The sequence below is a fragment of the Epinephelus fuscoguttatus genome, linkage group LG9 (assembly GCF_011397635.1).
Source record: "Epinephelus fuscoguttatus linkage group LG9, E.fuscoguttatus.final_Chr_v1".
Taxonomy (NCBI): domain Eukaryota; kingdom Metazoa; phylum Chordata; class Actinopteri; order Perciformes; family Serranidae; genus Epinephelus; species Epinephelus fuscoguttatus.
In genome coordinates this window covers 38,375,832-38,403,750 of record NC_064760.1, presented here as the reverse complement: position 1 = coordinate 38,403,750, position 27,919 = coordinate 38,375,832, and the positions used below count along the sequence as shown (strand labels likewise).

General features: G+C 39.9%; 1 protein-coding gene across 1 annotated transcript in view; it reads right to left on the bottom strand.

Annotated features, from left to right (window-relative positions):
- Window positions 1-958: 958 nt before the first annotated feature.
- gabra4 (gamma-aminobutyric acid type A receptor subunit alpha4) overlaps window positions 959-27,919 on the bottom strand; it is a 39,436-nt gene continuing 12,475 nt past the window's right edge. The window contains exons 8-9 of the mRNA XM_049586310.1: window positions 16,195-16,451; window positions 959-10,426 (exon numbers count right to left, since the gene is read on the bottom strand). Coding sequence (XP_049442267.1) covers window positions 9,893-10,426; window positions 16,195-16,451 — 791 coding nt within the window. The 3' untranslated portion in view covers window positions 959-9,892. The remainder of the gene's footprint in view (window positions 10,427-16,194; window positions 16,452-27,919) is intronic.

Here is a 27,919-nt window from a genome sequence, read left to right as displayed (position 1 = left end):
GAAAGCAGCAGACGAGAGATTTACATGGTGAATATTTGGTACTGTATTTCTGTCAAGCTAACTGAAAAAGAGTTTCTCAGAGATGATATGATGTGACACTAGCTCAAGTGTCAATTTTAAAAACAAATCAATAAATGTATATAAACAATTTGTCACATCACTATGCGGGCCTAGTAATGAAACCTCAGAGAAGAAGGCTGCCCTCAAATGCGGTCGTGTCTACTGTATTCGTGAAAGTGTGTTTCGTTGTGTTTAGAAAGGGTTAATCGGTTATGAAAAGTCATAGAATTTTGTAGTGTGTAATGAAATTGTTGCAGATAACTTTCTACCCAATGTAACATAACCACAAATTAATTTTCTGTAGCAGCTGACATAGCTTAGCTCTAATATGCATCGATCACATTTCTTCACACATTTTTAGAAATGACAGAGGCCATGAAACTTCATTTCTTCAGTGATATATTTTGATTTTGGTCATATAGAGTTTTTCTTCGTAATTATATAGGCTAACAGTCTTAGGAAAATACTGTACTGTACTGTCATTATAACTTTCCTTTTCCTGCGGTAGCCTATGTTATCCACTGGCTAGCTTGCTAAATTGTTAGCTTCAGTGTCTTCTAGATGCCTACAGTGGCGTCCATGTTGCCATTGCCCTTCATAATACACAAACTGAACTGTCATTTTCACTTATTGTTCACAAGTTCAATCAATGAACAAACCATAAATGTTAGCACTGACATTGACTTTTGACAACAAGCTTACTGTGGGCTAGATGCTTTGCACCAAACACCAGATAGACAAAGTTAGTGACTGGCTGGTGGAGCATTTAGCATTGGTGGAGACCAAAACAGAGGTTAAAAGATGAATGAATATTGGACATACATTTACTAGTTCAACAAACAGATGAATGCTTATGTTGCTCCATGTTTGCCATATAACATTATAAGGTGAGGTTGTGTTTAGGTTGTTCTGCTGCCCCCAAGTGGCAAAAAAATGAACACTGCTTGTCTAAGATTGTCATACACATGGTAAATGTCCACCAGTGCAATTGTGATCTTAACTAATCCATCAACAGACTGACACAACAGCAATTTGACATAGACTACACACAAATGGTCTGTGTCTCCTGGTTGTGTCATATAGTCGGCTGTTCAGCAGTATATTTCTTATCAAATGAATTTAAAACGTAAGGCAGGGATTTGTCTAGCATTTTTAATCATGTTTCCTCAAAACAGAGCATTGGATAAGGACTAATAAATGAAACATTAGTTCAAAAAATACTTTCATCAGCATATTGACTTCAACAACTTGAGAGGACAAACAATTCAAGTTGGAACGATGTACAGTTAGTACCATAGTTTGTTGTCACCCTTTAGATAAATTCAACGTGGCATCAATACGAAGTTACACAATACACAATTTTAATTGTCACAAGTCTGTTTCATTCAGGCAACGTTGCAGAAAATCACCAGCAAACCTGTGCATTCAAAGTTCTGCACTTCTTTTCAAATATTATTACAGCTCGAGGGTCTGTTAGTGTTTGATTATGAGTTGAATCAATTAAAGTGTTTATCTTAAATCCTTACATAATGAAAAAGCATTGTAATGAGTCCTTTGGTGCAATTTAGTTTATGTAAGGAAGCAAGTTAAGGTTGTGTACATACTGTATGTTGTGTTCTATGCACTTGTTTACATTATTGCTGTCTTTGTGTGGCTTATCTAATACTCTACATATTGCTGTAATTGGTGCTCCTACTATTGAGTAATATTGTTGAGGGATTCATAAAAATCACAATGCCACAAATCATTGTTCTGTGTCACCAGTGCAAACATGCACCTGCAGGTTATGTAAGTAAATGTCGTGACACTACGACAAACAATGGGAATCATGTCGTCCTGCTTCACTGGTAAGGTCATTAACCCCCAAAATGATTTGCACATGTGCTAGAGAGTGTAATACAAATTAGAATGTATTATCCCATTAACTACCAAGGGCCTACACGTTAATTATCTTGGCCTATGGCATTCCAAAAACTGGGTTAAATGAGGTCTTATTACACGTCAAACCATTCAGATACACAAGCTGCATGAAAAGTGTGTCAAAAAGAATGTTAAAAAAAGATTAATGGGAACTTTAGAAAATGCCTCCAAATATTTTTTACATGTAACGCATAAAGTATCAGACACAACAAGTAACAGTGGGATTGGGATGAATCCTTAATTGCAAATTTGTAGTCAAAACATAACCAAAATACACCCCGCTATGTCTCTTAGCTGGAGCCCAAATAGGTTATAAGACACTGGACTGAGCCCAAAACACCAAAATACAGTACGTAAAAAATATGATCAAATTTGGGAATAAAGTTGAGGCCTTTTCCTGTCTAAAGCTTCTGTGTTTACATCATGAAATCCCAGATACTCACCCTACATCAGTGACCCCCTCTCTCTAATGGGCGAAATTTAGCCTGAAGGATTCTCATCTCTGAAGACAGATGAGTGATGAGAATAATAATATGGAGGGGAGACCTACATTGTTACTGTGCTAATCTCTTGAGAGTGGCTGGTGAAATGAAACCATTCCTCATGTTGCTTGAGCCCATGAATCCCCCACTCTCAGAGCACAAGCTTAACACAATAAAATACCATCTATAGATCTTTCACCCTAAAACAAGGAAATTACACATTAACCTATCTGCAAAATCAGCCTGTATTAACACATTGTTTTGAGAGCCATCTGATTGTGATCATCTGAAGTCATTTGGATAAGGAAATCACAGTATGTTGCGCCCTCTAGTGGTTCATGCCACTCAGGATGTTAGAACTGAAATGCTCTGCGCAGTGTGATCACACAATTTTGCCAAATTTCTTGTTTGTGCCATTAAGAGTGTGAACAGATCTCATCTCTGACATCAAGGACTTAATTTTACACTCAGTTTGACTCTGTACACAAAGTTTCAGGTTGATACCTTCCTCTGTGGCCATGCTTGACTAAGACAAAGATTGAAAAAGAGAGGTTGGGAGAGGAAGACACCTCTGCAGATAATTGAGCTCCCGCTAAAAAAAACTCCTCAACAATGAACACTGAAGGCATTCTAACCAGGAGAAGTTTCAGATGGTTGCAATCAGCAACCCTCACTGCTAGATGCCACTAAATCCCCCTTAAATCTCACACATTGCTTCTTAATGATCATTTTTTTCCCACTTTGAACAAGTACTGTATTGACTGGAAATGGGCACATTATTACACTATATCACTGTCTTGATTGCACTTACATTATTTATTTCATGATATTCAAAATGCTCTCTTGCCACTGTGCATAAAAATATACAAGTTTCAAAGTCACTCTGTTATGAGGATAAACTGTATATTTTTACATAAAACAAGGTGAGTGCGATCACCCTTACAGCCAGTACGTTTTGTGTCTTTAAGTCCCATATGAATTAAAGACATAACATAAAGGTAGCCTTGCTTTGTCAGCACAAAACACTGGACTTAAACAAAGTGAAACACACTTTTGGGCCTCTAATAAAAGAAGCAAAAAAATGGTTAGTTTAGTGGTCTGTTTCAAAATTCTGAACACACTTCTGCCAGTTTAACTAGCTCATGTGAAGTCAATAGGGTCAGTGATCAATGATGTTAATGAAAGACTCCCATTCTGTGCTTTATTGTCGGTTCACTGTTATAATTTGGAGCCAGTCATGAGCAGTAGAATCCCAAATGTAATAGTGTCCTGAGCCTGTAATGTTCTTTTTTCAGTGCCTCAGTCCTCAGTGAAAATCAACAGTCGTGTGGCCAGTCATCCATACAAGGCAAGCAGATGCTGAATTACACTCTCGTCGTCATGTTAATTAATAAACCTGACTGGCAATAAGCTGGATTGCTTTCTCCACTGTGCCATTCAACTCCTGCCTGCTCAAAATGAATAGAAGAGCACGTCCTCAAATAGGATTGTGTTGAAAATAAAAAAGGGGTCAGTTGAGCCACTAGAGGGAGCGTTACGCCACAATTTACTTCCAAAGTGCTCTAAAACTACAATGAATGCCCCATTTTACCCAGCCATCTGCACTCTGTAGCTTGTGAAAAAGCTATTTTGATGCCATTGAACTATTTAAACAGCTGAGATGACAATGATTAATTGAGAGCTTGATCCCAGGATGCGGTTGAACTTTTCCACAAACGTGCAACTTGTCAGCTTTCAAAATGGCAGCGTGAGCGTGTGGAGCATCTTTAACTATCTGTCTGTCATCTAGAACAGCATGTTTGTCAAGAAAAAAAGAAAACCCACAACCTGGCGTTGGCAGCTCCATCAATCATGCGCACATTTAGAGGCGCAGAATCGCGCCACATAAACACTGAACATCAATCTGTTGTTGACAGGGTCCTCATTAGCACATGGATGTTCTGTGTTTTTTATGATGAGATGTATTTTGTACACTGTTGTGAGAGACAGAGGGAGAGAGCGAGGGGGAGTGAGGCCAACAGGGAGGTAATAACGGCAAAATCAATTTCACACATGACTGCGTTTAGGAGAGGTGAGTGGCGGCGGGCATCTTGATCTGTCCATCAGCCTGTGTGCTTGTCGCCACTGTGGCTGCATCATAACTCCTGTTAGACTAACCGATCGACGAGGGCCAACAACCATGACTGCATGGATGATGTGGCTATTAGAGCAAGGAACCAGGCACCCGCTGCATCATGAATCCCCACACGCGCCCTGTCCATATGACATCTCTGTCTGCAGAGGTGTACAGTAGAGCTGAGCTCATCCACCGACTCTTTAACCTTCAACTTTTACACAACCTCCAGTGAATAATAAATTAGGCCATGAGGAAAAATACTCTATCAGTCAAGCAAGACTTTTGTGATTCCTTTATCAAAACATACTGAGGACAATATCGTGTTAATTATCTTTTAACCAGATGTTTCAGGACCTCTGTTACTGATTAATGTACAAAGAACTTTATATGTAACATACATCTGTTGAAGTCGTCTTTGCACTTACACACAGCAGGTAATCACTGAATATGTCACTTTGTCCAGAGGACGGACACAATGACAATAAATCCCCTGCTTCACCTCTACCAGTCAGTGACACAGAACAAGAGACAGCAGAGAGGACGGTGTCCTGACGTCATGTTTGTGATATTTAGATAATGATGCCCTTCACACATTCAAAGATTCAATTATCAGCAGTCTCTTTCATTACCCCTGAGGGTCACCCAATTGCGAAACTGCACACGGCCCTGATCACACAGGAGGCTATTTTCAGTGACTTTTTGGCCATTTTCAATACGGTTCTAGGTTTTCTGGGCTATTTCTACATTACCTGGAGGACAAGTAAAAATGTGACTTATTTTGTGTCCACAGAGATCAATAGGATTTTTAAAAAGCACAAATTTCCAACACCTGTAACCACATATGCACATACATCCATGCATTACCCCTTTTTGCCAGTTGGCACAAACAATTAATCAGCTGTGCTTTGGCTCATGACGACCAGTCTTTCCACAACATCTTGGGCAAGTCTGCAAATCCATATATAAATTATTTTTGCTGTAGACCACTCATCACGCAAACACACTTGAACTCAATGCTAAATTTCAGCCTCTTAGGGCAAAACCCTTGGGTGCCAAAGGGTGGGGAAATGTTCATGGACTGACCGACCAACCAACAGAGTGAGCTATGGAGCTAGCCAAAAATGATGTTAAACAAAAAAGTTTGACATGTTGGGGAAATATGCTGATTCGCTTTCCTGCTAAGTGTTAGATGAAAAGATTGATACCACTCTCATGTCTGTACCCTGAAGATGAAGCTACAGCAAGACGCCAGTTAGCTTAGCTTAGCATACAGACTGGAAACAGGCCTGCTAGCTGGCTTCCTGGAGTCTACTTAGTGAAGTTAGTGAGCTTTAAGATGCTGGTAGACAGATTTTGCAACCAGATTTCACAGAAATACGTGAAATGACCACAACCTCTTAACACCACATTATACGGTGGCAGCAAGTAATGTTTTAAATGACAAGTTGGCAGGTGCGTAAAAATAGACATAAAATTGAAAAATAATAGAAATAAAAAATAGAAATCTTTTTATTTTCTGAAATAGTCAGTAGCTATCTAAATCAAAATTATATGCTTTTTCTATGCGGGCTATAAAATATACTATAAAAACTATTCAGTTAAGTGATTGATTTCTTACTTACAGTGGTATTTTTGTCAGATATGCAATGATGAATGCTGGGTAAAATGTATGTTGATGTTGTCTAATGTCAAGCCTCTATTTGTTCCAAGACAATATGTGCACGATAGCGCACACTAGGGTCCGTCATAACTTCCTTACACCACTGCAAGGTGGTGGTCAGAGTTGGGTATAATGCGTTACAAAGTATTTTGATTACTTTTTGCAGTAACGAGTAACCTAAAGCGTTAGTTTGCAGCTTGAGTAATCAAATACGTAAATACATTTTCAAACAAGACATCAGTTACTTCCGTTACTTTTAGAACGCTGGTCCTTCAGCTCCGAAACAGCAACGGCTGTCGTTTGGTTCTAATAACGGAGATAACGTTATCTATCAGTCTGAAAGAACCCACGGAGCTTGTGGCTCGCTACGTGGTCAGAGAAATGCTGCCGTTGTCTACGGTGAAGTCTAAACAGGCAGAGTAGGACTCGCTGACAGACATATTTCAGACTCAGGACTTGCATTATGCCTGGTACACACTACACGCTGGTACTCACCAATTATCCCCGGTCGTCTTTCACGGCATGTGTGATGTCATCAGGTTATTCTTATCCTATTTTTATTACTTTCACTATTATTTGAGTCACTGCCAGAACTGTGTCTGTTCATGTGCCAGCCGACATGTTGTTGTAGTCACCTAAAAGCGTCAGCAGATGGCAGGAGCTACATTTGAAGCGCCATATGTAAACTATCAAGCTACTGTGTCTTCCACAGGAAGTTCTGACAGATGTTTCAGAATAAAAGCCTATTTAGAAAATGGAGTGATTCTCTAGCCGAGGTTATAAGGGGCTTTTAATTTGAAACAAGTGTTGAGTTTGAAATGACGGTGCGATATGTTAACTTTACAAAGACAACGGAGCGGATAAAAAGTAAATCTATAAACACACAGAGGGATTAATAAATAACGGACCGTCTATAATGTAGTTTGTTTCAAATGAAGCTGGGAGCCTCTGCAGTTGTGGTGAGTAAAAGCCCCGCTGCTATTTGTTAATGTTATTACTTTATGTCCGACTGTGAGGATGTACCATTGTTTGCTAGCTTGATGCTAATGACAGTAACGTTAACTCAGCGGGTTGACAAAGTGCCTCTGCTGTTTCACACCATCATTTCCCCCTTTTACTCTGTGTGGTAACATCCCTAGAGGAAATATTAAAAACACTGGGGTGTTGTTGTCATACAGTTGTCTACGGCAACAGATCGTTCTGTGTTTCTACTGGTCAAAGTGACGGCTGTGATGGGAGAACTGGATCTCAGTGAAGGGCAAGTGGTCCATAACTTTAATTTTGGAGACAAAAAAATGTAGGCTTAGCGCCCTGTGGTCCATTGCCCAATAGGAAATGTAGAATACTCAAAAGTACTTTAAAAGTGCTTGAGTTACTTTACTCAGGGAGTAACGTTGGAAGTACTTTTAAAGTGATTGAGTTACTTTACTCAGGGAGTAACGCAGTAAAATAACTGGTTACTTTTTTAAAAGTAGCGCAGTTAACGTACTTTGATTACTGTTAAAGTAACCCTTACCCAACACCGATGGTGGTACAGATGGGTTAGGCACCAAAGCTGCTTGGTGAGGTTTCGAAAAAGGTCGTGGATTCCATTAAAAGAAGTACATTTGTTCGCTACGTATGGGACGTTACATAACTATGTAAAGTGCCTAAGTCCGTTAAGTTGAAATAACTCATTTGATTGATTTGACACTGACTTTTGGTTTCACACAGGACACAATCCTCCTGGGTGAAAGTCCCTTGTTTGTTTAACCCATCAACCACCCGACCGCCTCCTTACACAGATTTTTTTGTTCTTTACAGTACTTATGGGGTTGTAACGTCAACCACTGCCCATTGCATGATGTTGGGAATTGGTGTGTCTACCACAACCACGCGTTGTTAAGAGGATGTGGTCATTTCACATATGTCTGTGTGACCAGGTTGGGATTTTATTACCTTTAGACCCATTAAGGCTACCACTTTCCCCCATTTCCAGTCTTACTGCTAAGCTAAGCCAATACAAGTGGTATCAACCTTCTCATCTAACACTCAGCAAAAATGAAAAAATGGAAGAAAAAAAAAAAAAAAATCAAAAATGATGTGATAAACAACCCTAACCCTACCCCTAAACAGAAAGAGCAGGGTTGAGGCAGTACTGCACTTAGACTTCTATTAGAGGTTTTTCTTGCTGGTAATGTAGTGTGACTACAGTAAATCCCATTACCCTGACTGGAACTGCCACAATTAACAGTAGCTGAATGAATAATTGAAAAATTCTTCTACTTTACTGTCCTTTCCTTTTTTTTCAACCTTAAAAATGTGGCGTGTTTCAGCTCCACTGCAGCTTTGATAACAACACTGTTTAGGCTCTGCTCCACAGACCTTATCCACTTACATGAAACATTTCCCAAGATTAACACCGTGAAATGCGGTGAAATAATGTAATACGTGTTCAAACTGAAAGGGTATAGAAACACATAAAGCAGGTCACATCTGTTAGACACACTTTAAGAAGGCGGATGACAGCAGTGAGCTCCTGAGTCTCTCCCCTGGAGCAGTTGTTGAACCATTCGGTCACATTCCTCTTTGTACATGCCAAAATGTCCCTAAACAAACAACCAACTCACTATTTTATTGCTGCAGTGACCTGCTGGCAAATAGCTTTTGTTTCTGTTCCCTCATGCTAGGACTGTATTTTAATCACTTGCACAATCTTTGTCTACTATTTGGCAACCCATTGTGGATGGAAAGAAGCTTAAATCCTACTGTTACATGAATTAATAACTTGTCTTTACTACTTTCTACTCGACTGATCCCCAAATTTCATCTTCAGTATTTCAGTATTTCCAGATTAGTGAATCCATCTTGTAAGATGCTTTGCAAGTAGGTACTGTACAAGAGAGGCTTTTTTAGGGTTGATGTAGTCCCAGCCAAAGCTCCACTCAGCCTGGCTTGAGAACTTTGATTCTGATCAAAACCTATCTATGTTGTTTAGTTATCTGGCCTGCATTCAGGAAATAATGCTTTTTTGTCTAAAGTGAAAATCCAAGAACACCACTACTGCCAGAGTCCATTTGTTTTCTCAGGTAATTCAACTGTGCATCATCTAGCCTGCTGGCACCAAAGCAACAAGTCTTATTATTCAAATGAAAGTACACTGTATTCATTAAATATAAATCACTTTATCCTATTAAATTCATATATTTACATAGCGTAGGTGTAGTTCATTTGAGGACGGTGGTGTATACATCTGAACTTCTTGCCAGGTGCAGGGTACAAAAATAGGAAAATGAAAAAATCCCAATGCTTTATCTTGACTGCAGGCCAAAAGGGATCATGAGGCAGTTGAAGCCAATGATGCAGACCTTTACAGTCAGACATAGCACGATATAAAGAGGACAGTAGCATATTCCAGTGTGCAGGTGTTCTTTCTTATGTTGAGTCAGATAGTTCTAATTTGGTTGATTTGTTCCCATGCTTGCTCTTCGAGGACCTTAGGAAGAAACGAATAAATGTGCTCTCCAGGATACGGAAGTGCTTGGCAAGCACATTTTGTTTATCTGTTTGGCAAGAACGATAGTTTCCTCTTATTGTTTGCAAACTCCCATAATCCTTATTTGCTTTCCATCTGTTGAAAGAAATAGATCTTTGCTCTCGTTGCCAGAGCAAAGTCTAGCCACCTTTAGCCACCATCGTGTCCTTTGATAAGTAAACCACCCAGTAGACCATATTAAAAGCCCCAAAAGACACTGGGAACAGGATCCGTGCATACTTGTCAATTTTGCTGGTTCCGCCCATACCAGCAGTGGTGGGCTGGGAGCACGGCGTCTGCTTTAGCTCCAGTTTGTTCCCCATCATCTGAATGCGCTCCAGCTTAGGCCCCAGCAGATGCTGCAGAGACGAGGAGCTGGCGTTCTGCTTGCACGGTGTCCCCGCCATCACGTCTGGTGTGGAAGCAGCAGCCTGGGGCGTACTCTTCACCAGCTGGGCAGAAGATGAGGCCACGCTGAGGAGGCTCTCAGACTTGGGGCTGGAGCGGGACAGGGTGGACGAGCTGCCGTTGGCTCCGCTGGCTAAAGGTCGCAGCGGTCTCGCTCTCCCCACTCCTGAGATGTTGGTGGTGGACTGAGCTCTCTGATGACTGCTGGACTCTTGGTGGGAGATATAATTCATCCGTTTTCTCAGGTTACCATTGCTATCAGGATTCTGCAGAGACAGAGGAAAAAAACAACAATAAATTATCTGTGTATTGGAGGTGCACTGATGTAGAAGTTTACAGATATTGGTATTTAAAAAAGTGTTCCTTGTGTTTAAGCTCATTAACAACTGGCGTGTGAATGTTCAACAGTAGAACCTGTTCAATAAACCCTCCAGCCAATATTATCGGCCATTTCAGCTAATCACGGCTGTATTGGTATTGGAACATATGTTGGCCAATAAGTAAGAAACTGACTGCTCAGCTTGGCAACTGTAACTAGGCACAGCAGATCTGTAAAGCTTTGGAATGAACACAACATGTAATTGGTGTGCATGCATGGGGCTACAGTAATCACTATAGAGTGAATCACCATGACGTTGCACCATTAACAACAGTTACTTCTGGGTAGACAACTGGCAATTGATTTCAACTGCAGACATAAGTCAAATCAGCAAATTTGTTTATTTCTGTTGCCATTTTCAGATATAACTGTAATGTTTAAAGATATTTATTAGAACATGGTGGTCCAACCTATCTGATGATTCTGTTGTGGTTATTTTATGTATTGTGTTGCTTTGCTAGCATCTTTGACAAACCAAATCTACGAATATGAAAGCTAGGTAATGTACTGGAGTGGATGGGTGCACTGAATAAATATCAGTTTAAATGTACATTATATTTGGAATATTTTCTCTACTTCCCCTTACACGCTAACCAGTCGAGGCAGCAGGAAGACCTGCACCTCCTGTGTTCTGCAAAGTAAAATTACTGTTTTTGTTAGTGGAGTCTGGTGGCTTTGAGATAACAGTTTCAGTTCCCTGTTGGACAAGGCGACAGCAACAGTGGCAGGAAGTTACAATGAGCCCCAGTGTACACTATTTTGATGGGTCCTAATGCATGCTATTGTGCATGTGTTGTCAAAGTAAGTAGGAAAAGAATCATTTAATTGAATAGTTTTTTATGGTACATAAATAGATTTTATAGTTCACTTAGAAAAAGTGCATAATTTTGTTTTAGATAACTACTGACTATTTAAAAAGAATAAAAAAGGAAGAGAAAAAAGAAAACCATGATGCAGTTGGGTTTGCCCTTTTGGGGGCATACATAAAATAAACATGGCACCCTTTTCATATATGTATATATATGAAAAGGGTGCCTGTGTGTGTGTGTGTGTGTGTGTGTGTGTGTGTCTTGCTCTGTATGTTATTTTATGCTCTGTACAGTGACCTTGGGTGTTTTGAAAGCCACCTTTTTAAATAAAATGTATTATTATTATTATTATTATATTCATGCCTCTGGACAGCGAGGTAAAGTGGTTAGAATATCCTTAATAGAGCATACCCTTAAACTGATAGTGAATTTTTAGGTGGGACTTTTTTTGGTGGCTATAAACTAACCAGTCTGGGCAGCGTTTACCATTTCCTTTTATGCACGTGATGCAGGGAATTTCTACCTGGAAGTTATTATAAACTAGGGATGAGCAAGTACATGATTATCTGTACCTGTGTCTGTATCTGTTTAATTTACAAAATTATCGGGATCTGTACTCAGATGTGTGAAGTTGTTATTTTAAGCCCGAAATTGATATGGGTTGATTATAAGTTGCTGAATACTTCATATCGATTTGATCACTAGGGAGAGAGATTAAACACAGTTACCCAAATGAGTGTTTCCCTTTATCACAAGTACAGATATTGATACATTTTACTTGTTTGGTACTCGCATTTGTAAGAAGGACATTATCTGTACTTGTTTAATCCGAGTATTCTGCTCAACCTTATTATAAACAAACACTGTGATTCAGTCTATGTCTAGCTAATTAGCTTTATTACCTATAGTACCCTGTATCAAGGTTAGCGCATCATTAACAAACTACATTTAGTAAGTTAACAGTTTGAATGTGAGGGAGTTGGGAGTTTATGGTAACAGTAATATTTCCCCACAATGTGGAGACTGGTCATAAATGCTGCTATTTCAGAGTTGAAGCCAATGTTAACAGCTTTCTCTTTGATGAACGCATTGTTTTATAAAATTACTATGAATGGTATGTCATAGATGTGCCAGAGCTGCATATGTGCTCTGTGGGAATGCAGCCCAGTCACTAGAAGAAAATGTTGGCATCTTATGTTTCTGCAATTCAAGGATATGTTGCATTTGTACGTTTCATACTTATGACATAGTACAGATTACATGCATATGAGATTTAATTCGCATCGGGGGAGGATGGGAGATTGGGTGGCATGACATCAAGGCAAGACAGCTGCCAACCAGCAGACAACAGCAAACCCCTGTTCAAGACCAACAAAAGTGAGTTCGGGGACATTTCCAGCTGTGTTAGTAGTGACAAAAGTGGGTATTTTAGGCCATAACAAGACCTATTTTTCTAATCCTAACCAGGTGTTATGTTTAAACATAATCACAGCACAGTATTGTCACAACATAAAATTGAAAATTGAAATGTGAAGAAACGCAAAGCTTCAACATTTCTGCAACATATGAGATGTACAAAATTAACATATCTGTGGCTTACAGTGACGTACAATGACAACATTTACTCCGGCATTCAGGTTGGACAATGAAAAGCTTGACAGGCATAGCAACAGTAACTAAGCGGAGTAGAGCTGAGTGAACAGTCAGCTGCATTACAGAACTGACACTGTTACAAAAGTTTGCCAACAAAAGAGCACTGGCAGGTTTATTTTTCTATTGTAAAGTGTCCTGTTCAGTATCTTGTTAGCAAATTTAAAGAATCCTTTTTATAAATTATTATTTATGTTATGTGTTATATGTTATGTGTATGAAATGAATGTTGGACAATACAAAGTTATCAGATATTTAACATGTCAAATATTAATATCGTTATCAGTCTCAAAATCCAGTATCAGCCAGACTCTATATTATAGTCCACCTAATTCATAATGAGCTGTCGACTTGACTAAGTTTGGAGTGTGACATCATGGTCTGAAGGGTGTTTCAGAGGCATTTATCTCCTGTTTAATTAAAGTCAAAGATATTAAAATATCTGCCAAGAATATGTAACAAACTGATAAATATAATATATTTAATATGTGATAATAATGTGTGTATCAAGTTGAAGTTATGTTCTGAGTGAGTTATAAAATAAGTAAAGCATGTTTTGTTAAAATGTGGACCCACATATGGGGGGAAACAGTATGAGGATTTGTAGTGTGAATAATCACATTCCTCCTGTCTGCCTCACGTTTGAAGTAGTTTGCAGGCAAGGTAAAGCTCACATGCTTTTTCCTCTCTGGGAAGCGGGCCGGGCATCGTAAACCTCGTCATATTGATCTGATTACATCCCCCTGACACAGATGGCCTTCATCTGGAAACAGACGATAGAGTGTGTGCAATACAGATGTCACTTACCGCGGATTTCACTCATTTCACACAAGCTTAAGACACAAAGTAGGTAGCACTTCATCGGGGCGGTAATGCAGTGTAGCGTCAAAGAAGCTTATCCTTTGAGAGTTGATGTTTTCAAGCAGGGAGAGTGTGATGCTGGTACTAAGGCATTTGCAGCAATAATCCACCCCCCCTGAAACTGAAAGGATCCAGTGTTATTGTGTCCCGCGTGCAGCAGAGGAAGTGTGTGTGTGTGTGTGTGTGTGTGTGTGTGTGTGTGTGGATAGAGGAGTTTGGTCAAGGGCTGAGGAGCTGGAACCGTCAACACACCCTGCCCCTCGTGCCAAGCCCTTAGCCTGGCGCCAACAGGACCCGCTCTCGAGGAAAAGAGTATTAATTCTTTCCCCCAGTGCCAGAGCCTTTCTGAAACCTATACAGATGTACCCGGGCTGCGTTGCCGTGGCAACCTACTAATCCACTGAAGTGCCGTTGTCACTATACTGCATTCAGGCATGATTACGCCACACTGGGATTTGGACTGGAGGGGGCAACTTAAAGTAGTTAGTGTAAAACTGACATATGCATTGCTGGGTTGTGTCAGCTTCAGTGATCAGTTAACAGTAGGTCTATATATTCACTGTTATCTCTTTAGAAGAACATGAAGTCTAAGAAATATGCACTTCCTTCGTTCTTTTCCCGTCCCATCTTTAATACAGTGTTTAAACAGCACCATAAATACACTGCTACACTTACATGGACACTGATTTGTAACACATTTATCATATCTGACTCTGAGCTCTAAAATAGCTTCATGGCATATTCATGAATTCTGATTCAATCCATATGTCAGCTGCCATGGTGTCAATGTAATTTGTTTCAACTAGTGAGACAGAAATAGGAGATTATGCCAATTTATTCATGTAAGATTTCAAAATAAAGTTTCCGCAGCAAACACCGTGATTGAGAAACACCTCACATTTGGCCATAAAAATCTGTGCTGTGAAAATGCTTCAGATCCTGCTTTTTTTTTCTCACACATTTTTCTGTCTTCTCTAAATCAGAGTTGACAAATCAATTGCTAAATTTAAGGCTGAATAAAAGCTTAATCAGTCCAGGCTGATCTTTGGGGTAACACATGTATGGGATATTTTAAGTGTGCCATTTTATTGTCCACCTGATTTACCACATTTAACAAGCAGTTGTTTCAACATGGCGAGCCGTGGTTGACAGAGCAATTATCTGTGTAATCAGGTGAAAGAAGCAGTGGTTGTGTGTGTCACCACCAGTTTATTAAACAAATACTTCATCCCCCAACTCATCATTTGTATGTTATTTCCTCACCCTGTGTTACGTTGGACTCTTAAATATTTTTTTTCACGCCTCCACAGTGAACAAAGAATTCTGAGGCGGAGAAAATTCTTGATGACTTGAAGTCATAGGGGTCCGCATTTAACAACAGCAAAATTATATCAAAACACCTGTTTATCCGATCATATGCTTAGTGAAGTACTTAATCTTAGTACTTCACAAACAGACAGCCTTTTCTGACTGGGGACTGAACTGAAAGTGAGACTTATCTATGCCCTCCTCAAAGCCAGACTCCACTGAAAAAAACGAATTTTACCTCACTGAACACGGGTCCTGTTGGTCTACCGCTGCCTCAACTGGTAGTGTGTTTGTTATTGTGTGACATAAAATTACTGTTTTTGTCAATGTAGTCTGGCTTGGAAGAGCATACAACTGGGTAAAACTGGATTACACTGCATGAGTTTTGTGAGAGCTTGTTCACAGATGTTTTGATTAAGTTTTGCTGTTGTTTTATGCGGACCCCTATGACTTAAATTCATCAAGAAATCTCTTAATTTTCTTTTATTCTTTGTTCACTTGAAGCATGCAAGAAAAAAAGTTTTCCACTCAAATTCAGTGTAACATGGGATGAGCATTTGATATACAAATGCATGTTGATGGGGGTGAGGTATTCCTTTGAAGTCTAGTGCTCTTTTTGTTGATTGACGTGGAACCACCTGAGCTACATTTTCAGTTATAAAACAGAAACCTAGGATTCATTATGTTCAGATTTGTGGAGCTAAAAGTGATAAAACTTTCATAATCTTTTATCTCAGTTCAATTTAACAGCCAGATACAGACTGGTTCTGGTGATATATGAAAGTCTAAACTCATATCCTGGGATCAGATTTCTCCTGTTTTCTCTACAGTTCAGCTCCTCTCAGCTCTTATGAGCAGGAGCACAGCTGACGATCCTCAGGCAGGCCCACTCCTGGCCGTTCAACAGTCTAGGCTAAAGGCCAGATACAGTAAGCACATAATAAGGGACATGCTGTGTAAGTGCTCCTTCAAGTTAAGTGCTATCAGACTATTTGCCACGGCCACTTTGAGGGAAAGAAAAAATCACCTGCAGCACTTCCTCTGTGTCCTTGACCTTGACAGGCGTGGTTTGGGGCACCGGGGGACATTTGGCCGGCTTCTTTTTGGCCCGCTCGATCTGCGCGTTGGTGAAGTAGTTTACGGCGGCAAACTCAATGAGGGCAGAGAAGACGAAGGCGAAACAGACAGCGATGAACCAGTCCATCGCTGTGGCGTACGACACCTTGGGAAGGGAGTGGCGAGCGCTGATGCTGAGTGTTGTCATGGTCAGGACGGTGGTGATGCCTTTAAGGGTAACAAAAACAGAACAATTTCAAACATATGACTTCGAAACCCAAATGAGAGTTGGAGGTCACTGCAGTTCAGCTTAAGTAAAAAAAATCTAATATCTAATTTGTAAAAAAAAAAAAGATTTACATGTAAGACTAAATATCTTTCTGCCTATGAAACTGCTGTTTCCCCCACAGATCAGTATGTTTAGCTGAGGCTGTGCATCGGTACTCGAAAGCTTTAAGGTAACAACCAAAACAAAGCAGTGCCAAGTAATATTGACACTTTTCCAGTAAAACAATTACTGCATTTGATTCTTCTTGTACCCAGATCCAGAAAACAAAGTATGATTGTATGGTTTTGCTTGTAGCCAATCACAGCAAGCATTCTTGGATTTAAAGGGAAACTTCAGTATTTTTCAACTTGGATCCTTTCTTCCCATGTTTTCGTTGCTAAGTGAATATTGAAGACAACATTTTTTGAAATTGGTCCTGTACTGAGAGAGGCTGCTCCAGCTGCAGCAACAAAACAGGCTACAATGTAATCCCTATGGCCAATCATGCACTGTCAATGTACATCCACTAAAAGTGCTTGTTCTTGTTCAGGCTCAGATTATTATTAGAAGTGTCTGACAACATCAGGAAAAGGATCCTGCAGTGAAATGAAACATTTTTCCTTGCTCTTAGTGTGTCTGTTTATTTTGACCAGGTCTAAAAGGAGGAGGACTTAAGGAGAGGTCTCATTCTGAAATCTCAGGTAAGGTAATTTGTTGCAGGAAGACAGTAGTGGAAATGGTCATAAGAATTGGGGGAAGAAGTGTCAGGAAGAGTTTGTTGTGTTATCTAAAAGCTGAGCATCTTTTAGAAACCATGCTAAATACTTCGCCGATTTCGACAATGTGGAAAAGTTTAAGAGATTTTAGAACAAGACTTCTCCTTGAGACCTGGTTGCACATACTTACAAGCAGACCAGATCCGTGAAATCAAACAGCGAAATCGGTTTAATTTCTCTGCAGCACTTTTAATGGATGTAAATTGACAGTGAGCAGTTGTCGGTAGGGATCACATTGGAGCCTGTTTCGCCACTGCAGTGGTAGTGGTCTCACAACGGAACCAGTTTCAAAAACTGTTGTCTCCAATAGTCACTTGGACACAAAATGTGTGAAAATAGGGTCCAGGTTCAAAAATACAAAAGTTTCCCTTTAATGCCACGTGCGATTGGCCCAATGCTGCAGCAGCTAAAACCAAGTCTGGGGTGTGGTGAAGTCAAGCTCAGTGTATTTGTCAGAGTTGGCAATTAAGCATGCTGAGATGCCATGAAAACGCAAGAATGCATGGCTGTACTACACACCTGTGGCATCTAGCGGCATTTTACGCAACTGAATGCTTCTATTCACATGATGGGCATCATATGAAGGAGAAAAAAACAAATGAAATGAAGTATTCTATTGGTATCAGTATCACTTTAAAGGTACTGGTATTGCATAATTTCTTTAAACAATAGCCAGGCCCAGCACTATGTTCAGCATCGAACACAATGGGTACCAATTTCCAATTTCCACTATTATTCAGAATATGAACTGAATTTGATGTGGGTCATGTAAACAGCATCTTCCCTTTAAAAATTCTTAATTAGGCCTTTTTACAAATACAGCATGTTCCGATTAAGACGTGGGATATGCCAGTGTTATTTGGGTTTTAATAGCATTATTTGGACATGTATACAGCTCATTCAGAATATGTGTCTCAGTTGGGGTATTTACCACAGTTTGCAACACACAGCCTCTTGCCTGTTTACAGCTGGCTCTGTGCGTTTGTCATGGATACATTGTCCACAGACTAACTCGCCAACAGTTTCTAAGGCTGAGTAGAAATGTGGTGCCCACATTTCTGGTCAGAGGAAGAAACACACCTACCTTTAAACATTATGAAAGACTTGTATATCAACAAGTATTTATATATCTGCAAATGTCACAACGCATTTTCAAGAAGGTTGTTGAAGGAATGAAAGAGACAGGCTGTGCTCACATGGTCCAACAAGTTAACTACCCATAGGAAACATCAAAAAAAAAAAAAAAATTGATGCAAAGAAGCAAAATGAGATGTGGCTCCAGTTGTTCCACTTCTCTACATTTTGATATACAATAAACAACATGTTGGGGCATGTTAATCAGAGTATGCATGGCTGCCTGTAAAAAGGAGTATTAGTGGAGCACTCATTTTCATTAGCCATTACACAGCTTAGTTGGTATATTGTCTTTTTTGGATTAAGGGCAAAAAAGGAATATTTTGTGCATGTGAACCGAGTCATTCTCATTGTAAATCAGAAAGAAGCACCCTAAAAGAGATTTTTTTTCATATCATTGCCAAATAAATGGTGGTTAAGATCATTTGCACAGTGTTCAATAACCCATGTACATTATGCTGCTCTCCATCTGCATATTTCATTAACTGAATGCAGAGGATAATAAACCAAAATTGGCTCTCTGAAATGGGAGCCATGTATAGATAGAAGGAACCACAGTATTTACACCTGCATGAATTGATTTTTTTCGGTTACTTAGGAGCAGCGCAACCAGCTGTAAACACAACCTGAACATATTGTCACTTTATAACTACCTCCTTTCTCCTTTTTTTCCCTTTCTCACTGGGATTTAGCCAAATGTACTTCATGGAGAGAGAAAAAAATATCTCCACCCAGTGAGGTTTAACTTGACCAATAGGATTATCTCTCCCTTCAGACAAGCTCCAAATAATGTTTGTACAACTACAAGTCTGATGTGTATCAAAAGATATTACACCACCGAGAGCTTACAGTCTCTCTCACTTCACCCTTCGCGGTACCAAAAGATATAACATGAAAAAAAAAATGGACACCAATCTGGCCAGCACGCAAGGTCACACGTGGCTCCCACAATAACAGAAGGTTACAGTATAAGCCTGTAGCTCATAGCTCGTCCTTGGTGTTATTAACCAATAGCAATAATGTGATTTGGAGAAAATCCCCTTTACGTTGGAGACCTGGAACAATCTGTGCTGCAGAGTCCTTGCCCAACATAAATTCATCCCCTGCGCCCGGACGTGACCGCCATATAATTACCTGTCAATCAAAACCAGCTGGATGACATTGATAGGTGAACCGCAGCTTGAGGCCACAGACTGAGGATATTAACCTCTAATATAAAGCTGTTCTCAACAAAAGCAAGAACTGAGATAGTTGATAGATATTCTGGATATGTAACAGCTTTCATGTCTTTTTTTTCTTGTTCCCAACCATCTAAACATAGACTGTAAAAAAGAACTGGAAGTAGACACTGTGACATCAGCCACTGGTTTGTGATTGTGAAGTCTCAAGTTTTGTGTTTTGGCCATCTTGGTTTTTTGGAGCCAAAAGTGACCATATTTGGATGAGAGGGAGGAGCTGTGAAGGAGTGAGGGGTGTGTCTGAAAACCTGAGTACACTATTGATAATTCACCGTGGTAGCGACTTGTCAGTCACAAGCTAGTCACACCCTAAAGCATACCCTGTTTCATCATCTATTTTTCAATAAGCAGAACCATAATTTACTAAGTGAACATCATGCTACATCGAAGAAAACTAGAAAAACTAGAAAATGACACCATAAACTCACAAGGTAAATGTTTACTGAGGTAAAAAAAATAAATAAATAAAGTTAGAAGTAGGGTAATTTTCTCATAGACTAAAACTTCTTTTTGCAACCAGTGGAGTTGCCCCCTACTGGCCATTAGACAGAATGCAGATTTAAGGCACTTGTGCACTGGTCTCACCTTTTAGACCTAGAGATAACGCCTTGCATCTGAGTACACATTGAATTTCATGTGAAACTAATGGTGTATACATGAATAGTTCTTATTGCATTTAAGATTGATCTATGTATTTTTAAAACCTTTTTACATAGATCTTTTATTCAGTCATCTTTTTTACTTTAGTGCTACAGTTGAGTTTCCCTTCACAAAATTAGCTCTTTAGAACAACTGTTTCATTTTCACCTCTCTGCAATGACAGGATTGCAGCCTGCAGGGCATATTTTGGTTCTGTAGCTTCCTCTGGAAACAGAAAAACAGATGCCAAACACCAGTTACAGTTTAAAGATATCAGACTCTTCTCTGAAATAAATAGCTCAATATATGGCAAAATACATAGTAATTTTCTTTCCAAGACTTAGATGAAGAGATTGATGTGAATCTCATGTCTGTACATTAGTACGGACCTACAGCAAGGAGGGGATTAGCTAAGCTTAGCATAAAGACCAGACGCAGCATGAAACAGCTCGCCTTATGACTGGCACCTCTAAACAGCACTTGTCTAATATAATACTCTCTTCTTGGCAACCTCACTGTGACAACACAACCCTGGGAAGTCAATGGGCTTGGCTTTTGTTGGCAAAAATCCCAAATTGATATTATTACTGTATATCCTTCTTTGTGTAGCAACTAAACAAACTAGATGCATTGTATTAATTAGCATTCTTCAGAAGAAAGCAAAGGTAAGGCTGAGCTACACTAATCACTTTCCTGCTCCATGTATGTACTTAAAGGGACAGTTTACTTCAAAATCAAAAATACACATTTTTCTATTTACCTGTCGTGCTGTTTATCAATCTAGATTGTTTTGGTGTGTGTTGCCGAGTGTTGGAGATATCAACCATAGAGATGTCTGTCTTCTCTCCAATACAGTGGAATTAGATGGCGCTCAGCGTGTGGTGCTCAAAGCACCAAACAAATACACTTGAAAAACTCAACAGCAATGTCTCTTTCCAGGAATCATGACCATCTAATCATGGACGAGAGGCTCAAGCTCATGACAGTGAAAGATGTAAACATTAATGGCGTCCTCCTCAGCTGACTTTTAACTGGGGATTTCCCAATCCCAGTGTTTGTTGCTTTGGTGCAGCCTATGTCATCATATGCACTTCTTTTACACAGATTAATTAAGAAATTCCTCTAATTGGCTTTTTGCTTGTGTGGCTTTCGTTGAGTTTGCAGTGGCGTGGTGAGCGCGGTTGTCATTGGCTCTACACTGTCCGTTTCTTCCGTCTCTCCACCGAGCAGTGTGGTGAAACACCATGTGCCATGGATGACAAACAAGCAGTTTCTCACACTGAGCTGAAATGAAACGAGTGCTCATAACTCCAGTAAATACCATAGATAAACAGCCTCATTCTGTATTTTTTCTTTCTTTCATGGCATGTAGTATTGTGCCGCGTGCGGTGCGCAGCCCCTGCTTGCACATAGGAGCTTAACAAAGCAGAGCAGAGAGAGAAAGGAGAGGAGCGGCGGAGAGTTGAGGAGTTGATGATGTTTGCACTCATTGGGTTGCTGTGCATGAAAGCTTCATGAGTGAAAAAAAAACAAAAAACACTGATGTAAAATGAAGGATTAGACATAGCTCAATATAGCCGATCCTGATCAGTTAAAAATGTTTTAATCTGCCCTGATCCAAATCTATGTGAACTGTCCCTTTAACATTCCTGTAAAATGTTAAACTATTCCTTTTAGTGCCATGAGCTTATACATCTCTACAATGGGCATTTGGTAATTCAGCTTTGTGACCTCCTCTGCCATTCATGGCCACACCTGCACACTCAACAGACAAACATTGCCGTGAAAAACAGTCTTGTCATATGTCAGAGGCATTGAAACCAATGACTTGCTTTAAATGAGCTTGTTAAAAAAATGTGTGACTCCTCTATCTGAAGCCAAGACGCTCCAACTCCAAACCTCCCTCCACTCCTGTTTGTCTTCCTGACAAATTGCCTCTTTCACGCTCATAGCAGGACACTGTTGTTGGAAGTGAAAACAGAGTGTGGCTGCAGGGTAGAAGAGGAGAAATCCAAACACAGACCTCCCTCCTCTCCCTCCCCACCCCGACTTCACCCACGGCCGCCACACACGCACATTTAAACACAGCGGATAACAGCAGAAATCCGCTGCCTCAGAGGCTCGACTGATACAACAATAGCTGTGCTGCTGTGATGCCTCTGTCGTGTTGGACAGTTTGGAGCAGGGAGGCGGGGGCAGTGCAGCTGGACTGTCAGATCCATTGGTCACTGCAGGAGAGCAGCATTGATCCCCCAGTGCTTTATTACACTGCATGACAGCGAGAGACATTTCTACTGAGGGTCAAACGGTGTTTTTTCTGCTCAGCTGACTCAAAACATAAACTGCACAGTCAACAGAAACACACACTGTGTCAAATGCCCACTGAATGCATACAGGTGACACTGCAGTGTGTGTGTGTGTGTGTGTGTGTGTGTGTGTGTGTCACCATTCATGATTCAGTATGCTGTCATACTTTGACTAAATGCTGCTGCCAGCCAACAACAGGCCCGATGTCATAATTAAAGTGGAAGTGCTCCAGTTATACACATCACAGTCTGTTTACAGGTGATGAGGAGTACATGTGGAAAAAGTGCTGTAAAAATAATTTTGTGTCTCCAGAGGGAGCTGCACAAAATCTAATAAACTGCCTAAAGTGATGTCACTTGAGTCAGCATCAGTTGGGAAACTTACAGACCTCTGTTGCTGTGTTCACACAACAAGAAACAACGCAACAGCATAACCAGCTATGGTATTGCCATTGAAGAGTTGCTCAAGCGCTTATTAACATAGTTACATGATCACAGTCTTGTGTGTGTCTGCTATTTGCCACAAAGCACCTAAACTGAACGTCATCTTAAGTTTGTATTTGGTAAAAAAAAAAAAAAAAACTATGCTTATTGCCCATTTAGCTACCTCATTGCCTCCCTTTGTGCACATAAAGCTAGAATAGTGTCAGCAAACTAAGCAAAATAACACAGTGTCATATCTAGAAACAAAACATGATTTGTTGTTGTTCATAGTGTGAACGCAGCATAGGCCCTGCTCCTCATCTCTGCTAGCAGCTTGACATCAGCCACTACTAGCATATCGCACAACTGGCAGCAGTTGTTGCATTGTGGGTAACCAGATTTTGACAAGGAAAAAGAATGTGTGGATTAAAAACAGACAATATCTCCAATATTAGATTCTTTTTGGGGGGGGGGGGGTTTCATCTGTCCATCATGAGTCATAGGAGTGAAATGTGGTGGAGTTTTATGCTCCACAATGGAAATAAATTGACCTAATTTGTTATCCATGACACCTATACTGGAGAATACAAAAAATGCATCATTATAAATGGTTTATAAACTGTAAATGACTGATCCTCCATCCTGCTCCCTTTATTTACTGTTGCTAAATTGGACAAGCTTGACAAAAAGAGACACGGCGACATTGGCTCCATTTAGCCAGGCACTGCAGTGTTGATTACATAGTTTCTGGGCAATACAACTTCAAGAAGCCGACTGCAAGGACAAAGGGTGCAGTATGAACAAGGCAAAACAACGCAAATTAAGGTTTCTGGACTCAACGAGAAAGGGAGAATAGAAACTAAGGATGATGAGACTATAGGTCAACCCTGCTCCCCCATGCGTCTCTATTTCCCCCTCTGGGGATCAGAAAAGTACTCTATGTAATTATTACTGAATACAGCATGGTGCTGACCTAACATTAGTTTCTCTTTACCGTGCAACATTTTGTTCATTACTATAATCTGATCAAAGGACGTTAGCCATGATCTTTTATAGCCAACAAAAATTCATGCAATGTCAAAAATATGTCAGCAACCAACCAACTTGTCTTTATCCAAATCTCTTTAACATTACCACAGAAATAAGGAGGCAGCAAACCTAGCTGATATTATTGATCTGACATTAGCCCATTTGCTCTTGATGCAGGTATAGGCCTACATTAGCTAGCTAGTTAGCCAGCATTTTGCTTGTGACTATATACAATGTGGTGATACAGATGTGCAGTGGTCATTTGATTGTTGCCTCAAGAGCAGCAAGAAGTTTCCTGGTTCAAACCTCAGGGTGGGGGAGCCCTTCTGTGCGGAGTTTGTATGTTCTCCCTGTGTCAGTGTGGGTTTTCTCCGGGTACAGTTTTCCACAGTTTTCCTGTGGGATTCCTCCCACAGTCCAAAGACATGCAGGTTAGGTTAATTGGTGACTCTAAATTAGCCATAGGTGTGAATGCGAGTGTGAATGGTTGTCTGTCTCTATGTGTCTGTCAGCCCTGTGATAGTCTGGTGACCTGTCCAGGGTGTATCCCACCTCTCACCCAATGTCAGCTGAGATAGGCTCAAGCGCCTTGCGACCCCCAACAGGATAAGCGGTTGCGGAAAATTAATGAATGAATATATGCAATGCAAAGTGTCCATGGAGATTGTAACAGTCCGCCAGACAATTTTTGTTAATCATCTATAAAAGCTGTTTCTTTTCAGCACAGATAAATCTTGCACATCATATCTAACTATAACAGGAAGGAGGAAACTTGACAGATGTTCTGCTGTGTTCCAAACTTGCTCAACTGTTACTGGAGCACAGAGCGAAAAGGGGCGGGACTTAGGAAGGGATAATTCTTTAATACTCTACATTAATGCTAAGTGATATATCATAGGCAGATGGACTTGCTTGAGTTTCTTCCTCACCTCTCATCCAAGAGGCTTCTTCAGTTTGCAGGCCCCTGCAACTCCCCACCAGTCAGTAAGAACTGAAGAAGCCTCTTGGATGGGAGGTGAAACGTCACTCAGGCAAGTCAAGTTGCCTACGATATGGCACTTAGCATTACCATGATCTGGATGACTGAGAATCACCACCAACTTCTTATTTATAGCTTGTAAGTTATTTATTAATGCTTTACAAATCAGATAAAGGCCAGTAATAAAAAGTAATTTTGAGCTGTAATAATGCAGTTACACGTGTTAGTTAGCCACTAATAAATAATTAATAATTTAGCTGATAGAATTTGGTGCAGATTCTCTACAGCCCATTACATCCTTATATAAAGGGTACCTTATTAGAAAGTGATGCATTTAAACTTTAAATAAACTAATTTAACACTACATTCAAACTAAACAACAAAAGATTATGTTTCACTAACAGTCCACTTTCATGCTGTAACTCCACTTCTAGCATCAAAACTGTCACAACACTCATGTTTTTCTTTCTCCCTCATTACTCAAGTTAAAATTACCTCTTGAAAATGATGCTCCAAAACATAATCTATCAGAACTACTTTCAAAATGGAGGACAAGAGTCAGCGCCATTATCATTGAATGACTTTCCATCAACATAAGTGGAGGAATGTGGTCGACAAACTACCAGACTGAGATGTCCCTTAATAATAAAACAACAACACCCAGCAACAATGGTCTACTTTTAGCAGCTCTGTTTGTCGTCGTGCCTCTCTATCGACACACACTAATCAGTCTATTCTAGGACAGGGACCCAAACTCTGTACCATGGGAACCAGGGAGAGTGCAACTGGGTCACAGGCCAAAAACTGAAAGTTACTGATGATGTAGGAATGGTGGCTCCTGCAGCAACATTTACAAACGTGATAAAATGGCAAATAATGTAACATGTGACATCATACTCGTCATAAGCAATCTAACAGTAAGAGACTGTATTGTAACAGCACTGCAATGACTATAAAGATCTGTTGGAGACTAGAAATCCCTGGTTTGAAAAGTCAGTGTCTACAAGTTGCCTACTTCAATTATTAATGTCCATTTTACCTGCCTTTGTTTTGAATCTCTGTACAACAGATTTTGAGGTAAGGAACTGTTTGTCATTTATAAGGGGGCGGGGGTGGTGCAAGAGGAGAGGCATGTCAAATAATTTTATAAGCACTGGGGAGGGACTTGTGTTTTATATTTTGGCGTAGGCGAGAGGTATAAAAATTTGTCTGTAATTTGCAGTTATTTTACCAACGGTTTTTGCAGAAAGCATGCCTTATAAACCTGCTGGCAGTCTTGGATAGACGTGTTTTGTTTAAAAATGACCAAAATTACACCATTTTTTTTTATCACAGCCAGAAACTGTAAAACCAGGAATTATCAATTAATTAATTAATTTAATTAATTAAATAGCAATTTTAAATATCCAGCAGTTACCAAAATCACTTTATTCTACATGTGTCATTTAAAATTTAACTTAGTACCAACTAAGTAATCTTTTAGATTAATTCACAATCAAACACTTCACCTTGTACTAAAAAATGAGTTTTTCCTAAAATTGAATTTATCTCCAAACATTTTCATTGCAAACTAAAAGCCCATCTTGTGGTGGAATCACACCAGCCGCAACACAGCAATCCGCGATTTAAAGCGAATTTCAGCCAGGGGTGTAAAATGGGTGTGCAATGATCCCTTCCCTACTTTCTACTCCTCTGCTTGCTGTGCCCTTGCTTGACCGCACCTATCTTAAAACTCAGCCTTTGTTGTGATCTCCACTACACGCTCGTAAAGTTTCCTGAGCCAGGGGCATAAAGTTGAGGGGACAGTGGCCTTTTCTCTTCCTCCTATGCTCCGACTTCTAGCCCTCTAGCCCCCAAGCTCAGACCATGCCCATCTTCAATCTCTGCCTTCATTTTGATCTCGTCTAAACATCTGTACAGTTTTGTGACTCTTGGGTGGCTGTAACGTTATTGCGTTTGCAAAATCTGTCCACAGGCAGAGAGACAAAAAGACAGACATATGAACACCTGGCAAAATGCTCAAAACAGCCTTTGTGGTAGTTGGTGCTACATCTGGTGTCACCAGGACCACATTTTGCCAGGATCACACACACACACACACACACACACACACACATAGACACATGCATTGTAAACAATAGCAGCTGTGGTGACGTTGTCCCAGCTGGTAATAAAATGGATTTTGCATTCAGCATTTACAGTTGGTCAAATCAAATAACCCTTACAAAAACAGTACTGGCACTATAACAAACATTTACCGTATATGTTCTACAACACCTTGCATGTCAGACATGTTTTTCATGAGTTAACAGAGCTTTGGTTATAATGAAAAAAAGTTTTGTCATTTTAAAATTGCCATATTTCAAAGATGTAATCAAAATGTTTTCCAACTGTAATCTGGTCATAGGTACTTATTATTCTAAATATGAAATCCAGATTACACGTTATCTGTTACAAGCCAGCCCTGCTTAAACTACTGGTTCCTGAAAAAAAATCACATCATTGTAATGCATTATTTCCCAATGCTGCTGTTAACTACATTTGGTATTCAAATCAGAAAGAAAAGAGTTGTGAAGAATAAACCATTATTTTTCAGCAGGCCTCTCTTTAAATTGTAGAGATGGTAATAGAAATGAAATGTCATGTTTAATTTTTATTTTGAGAGGATGAAGCGGTTAGAAGATGAATGAATGAATGAATGAATTTTTGTTTTGTTTGAGGCCTAAACCCTTTAAAGCTAAACCTCATTAAAGTAGCAGAAAGCTTTTTCAATTAACTGCTCCTGATGAGATGGTATTCTTAATGTAAAATTATAAATCTGTCGATACCTAAAATCTAAATTACCTCCTGGGGCATCTTGCCTATAACAAATACTTTTAATACTCTCAGAGGGAATCTCTCCCC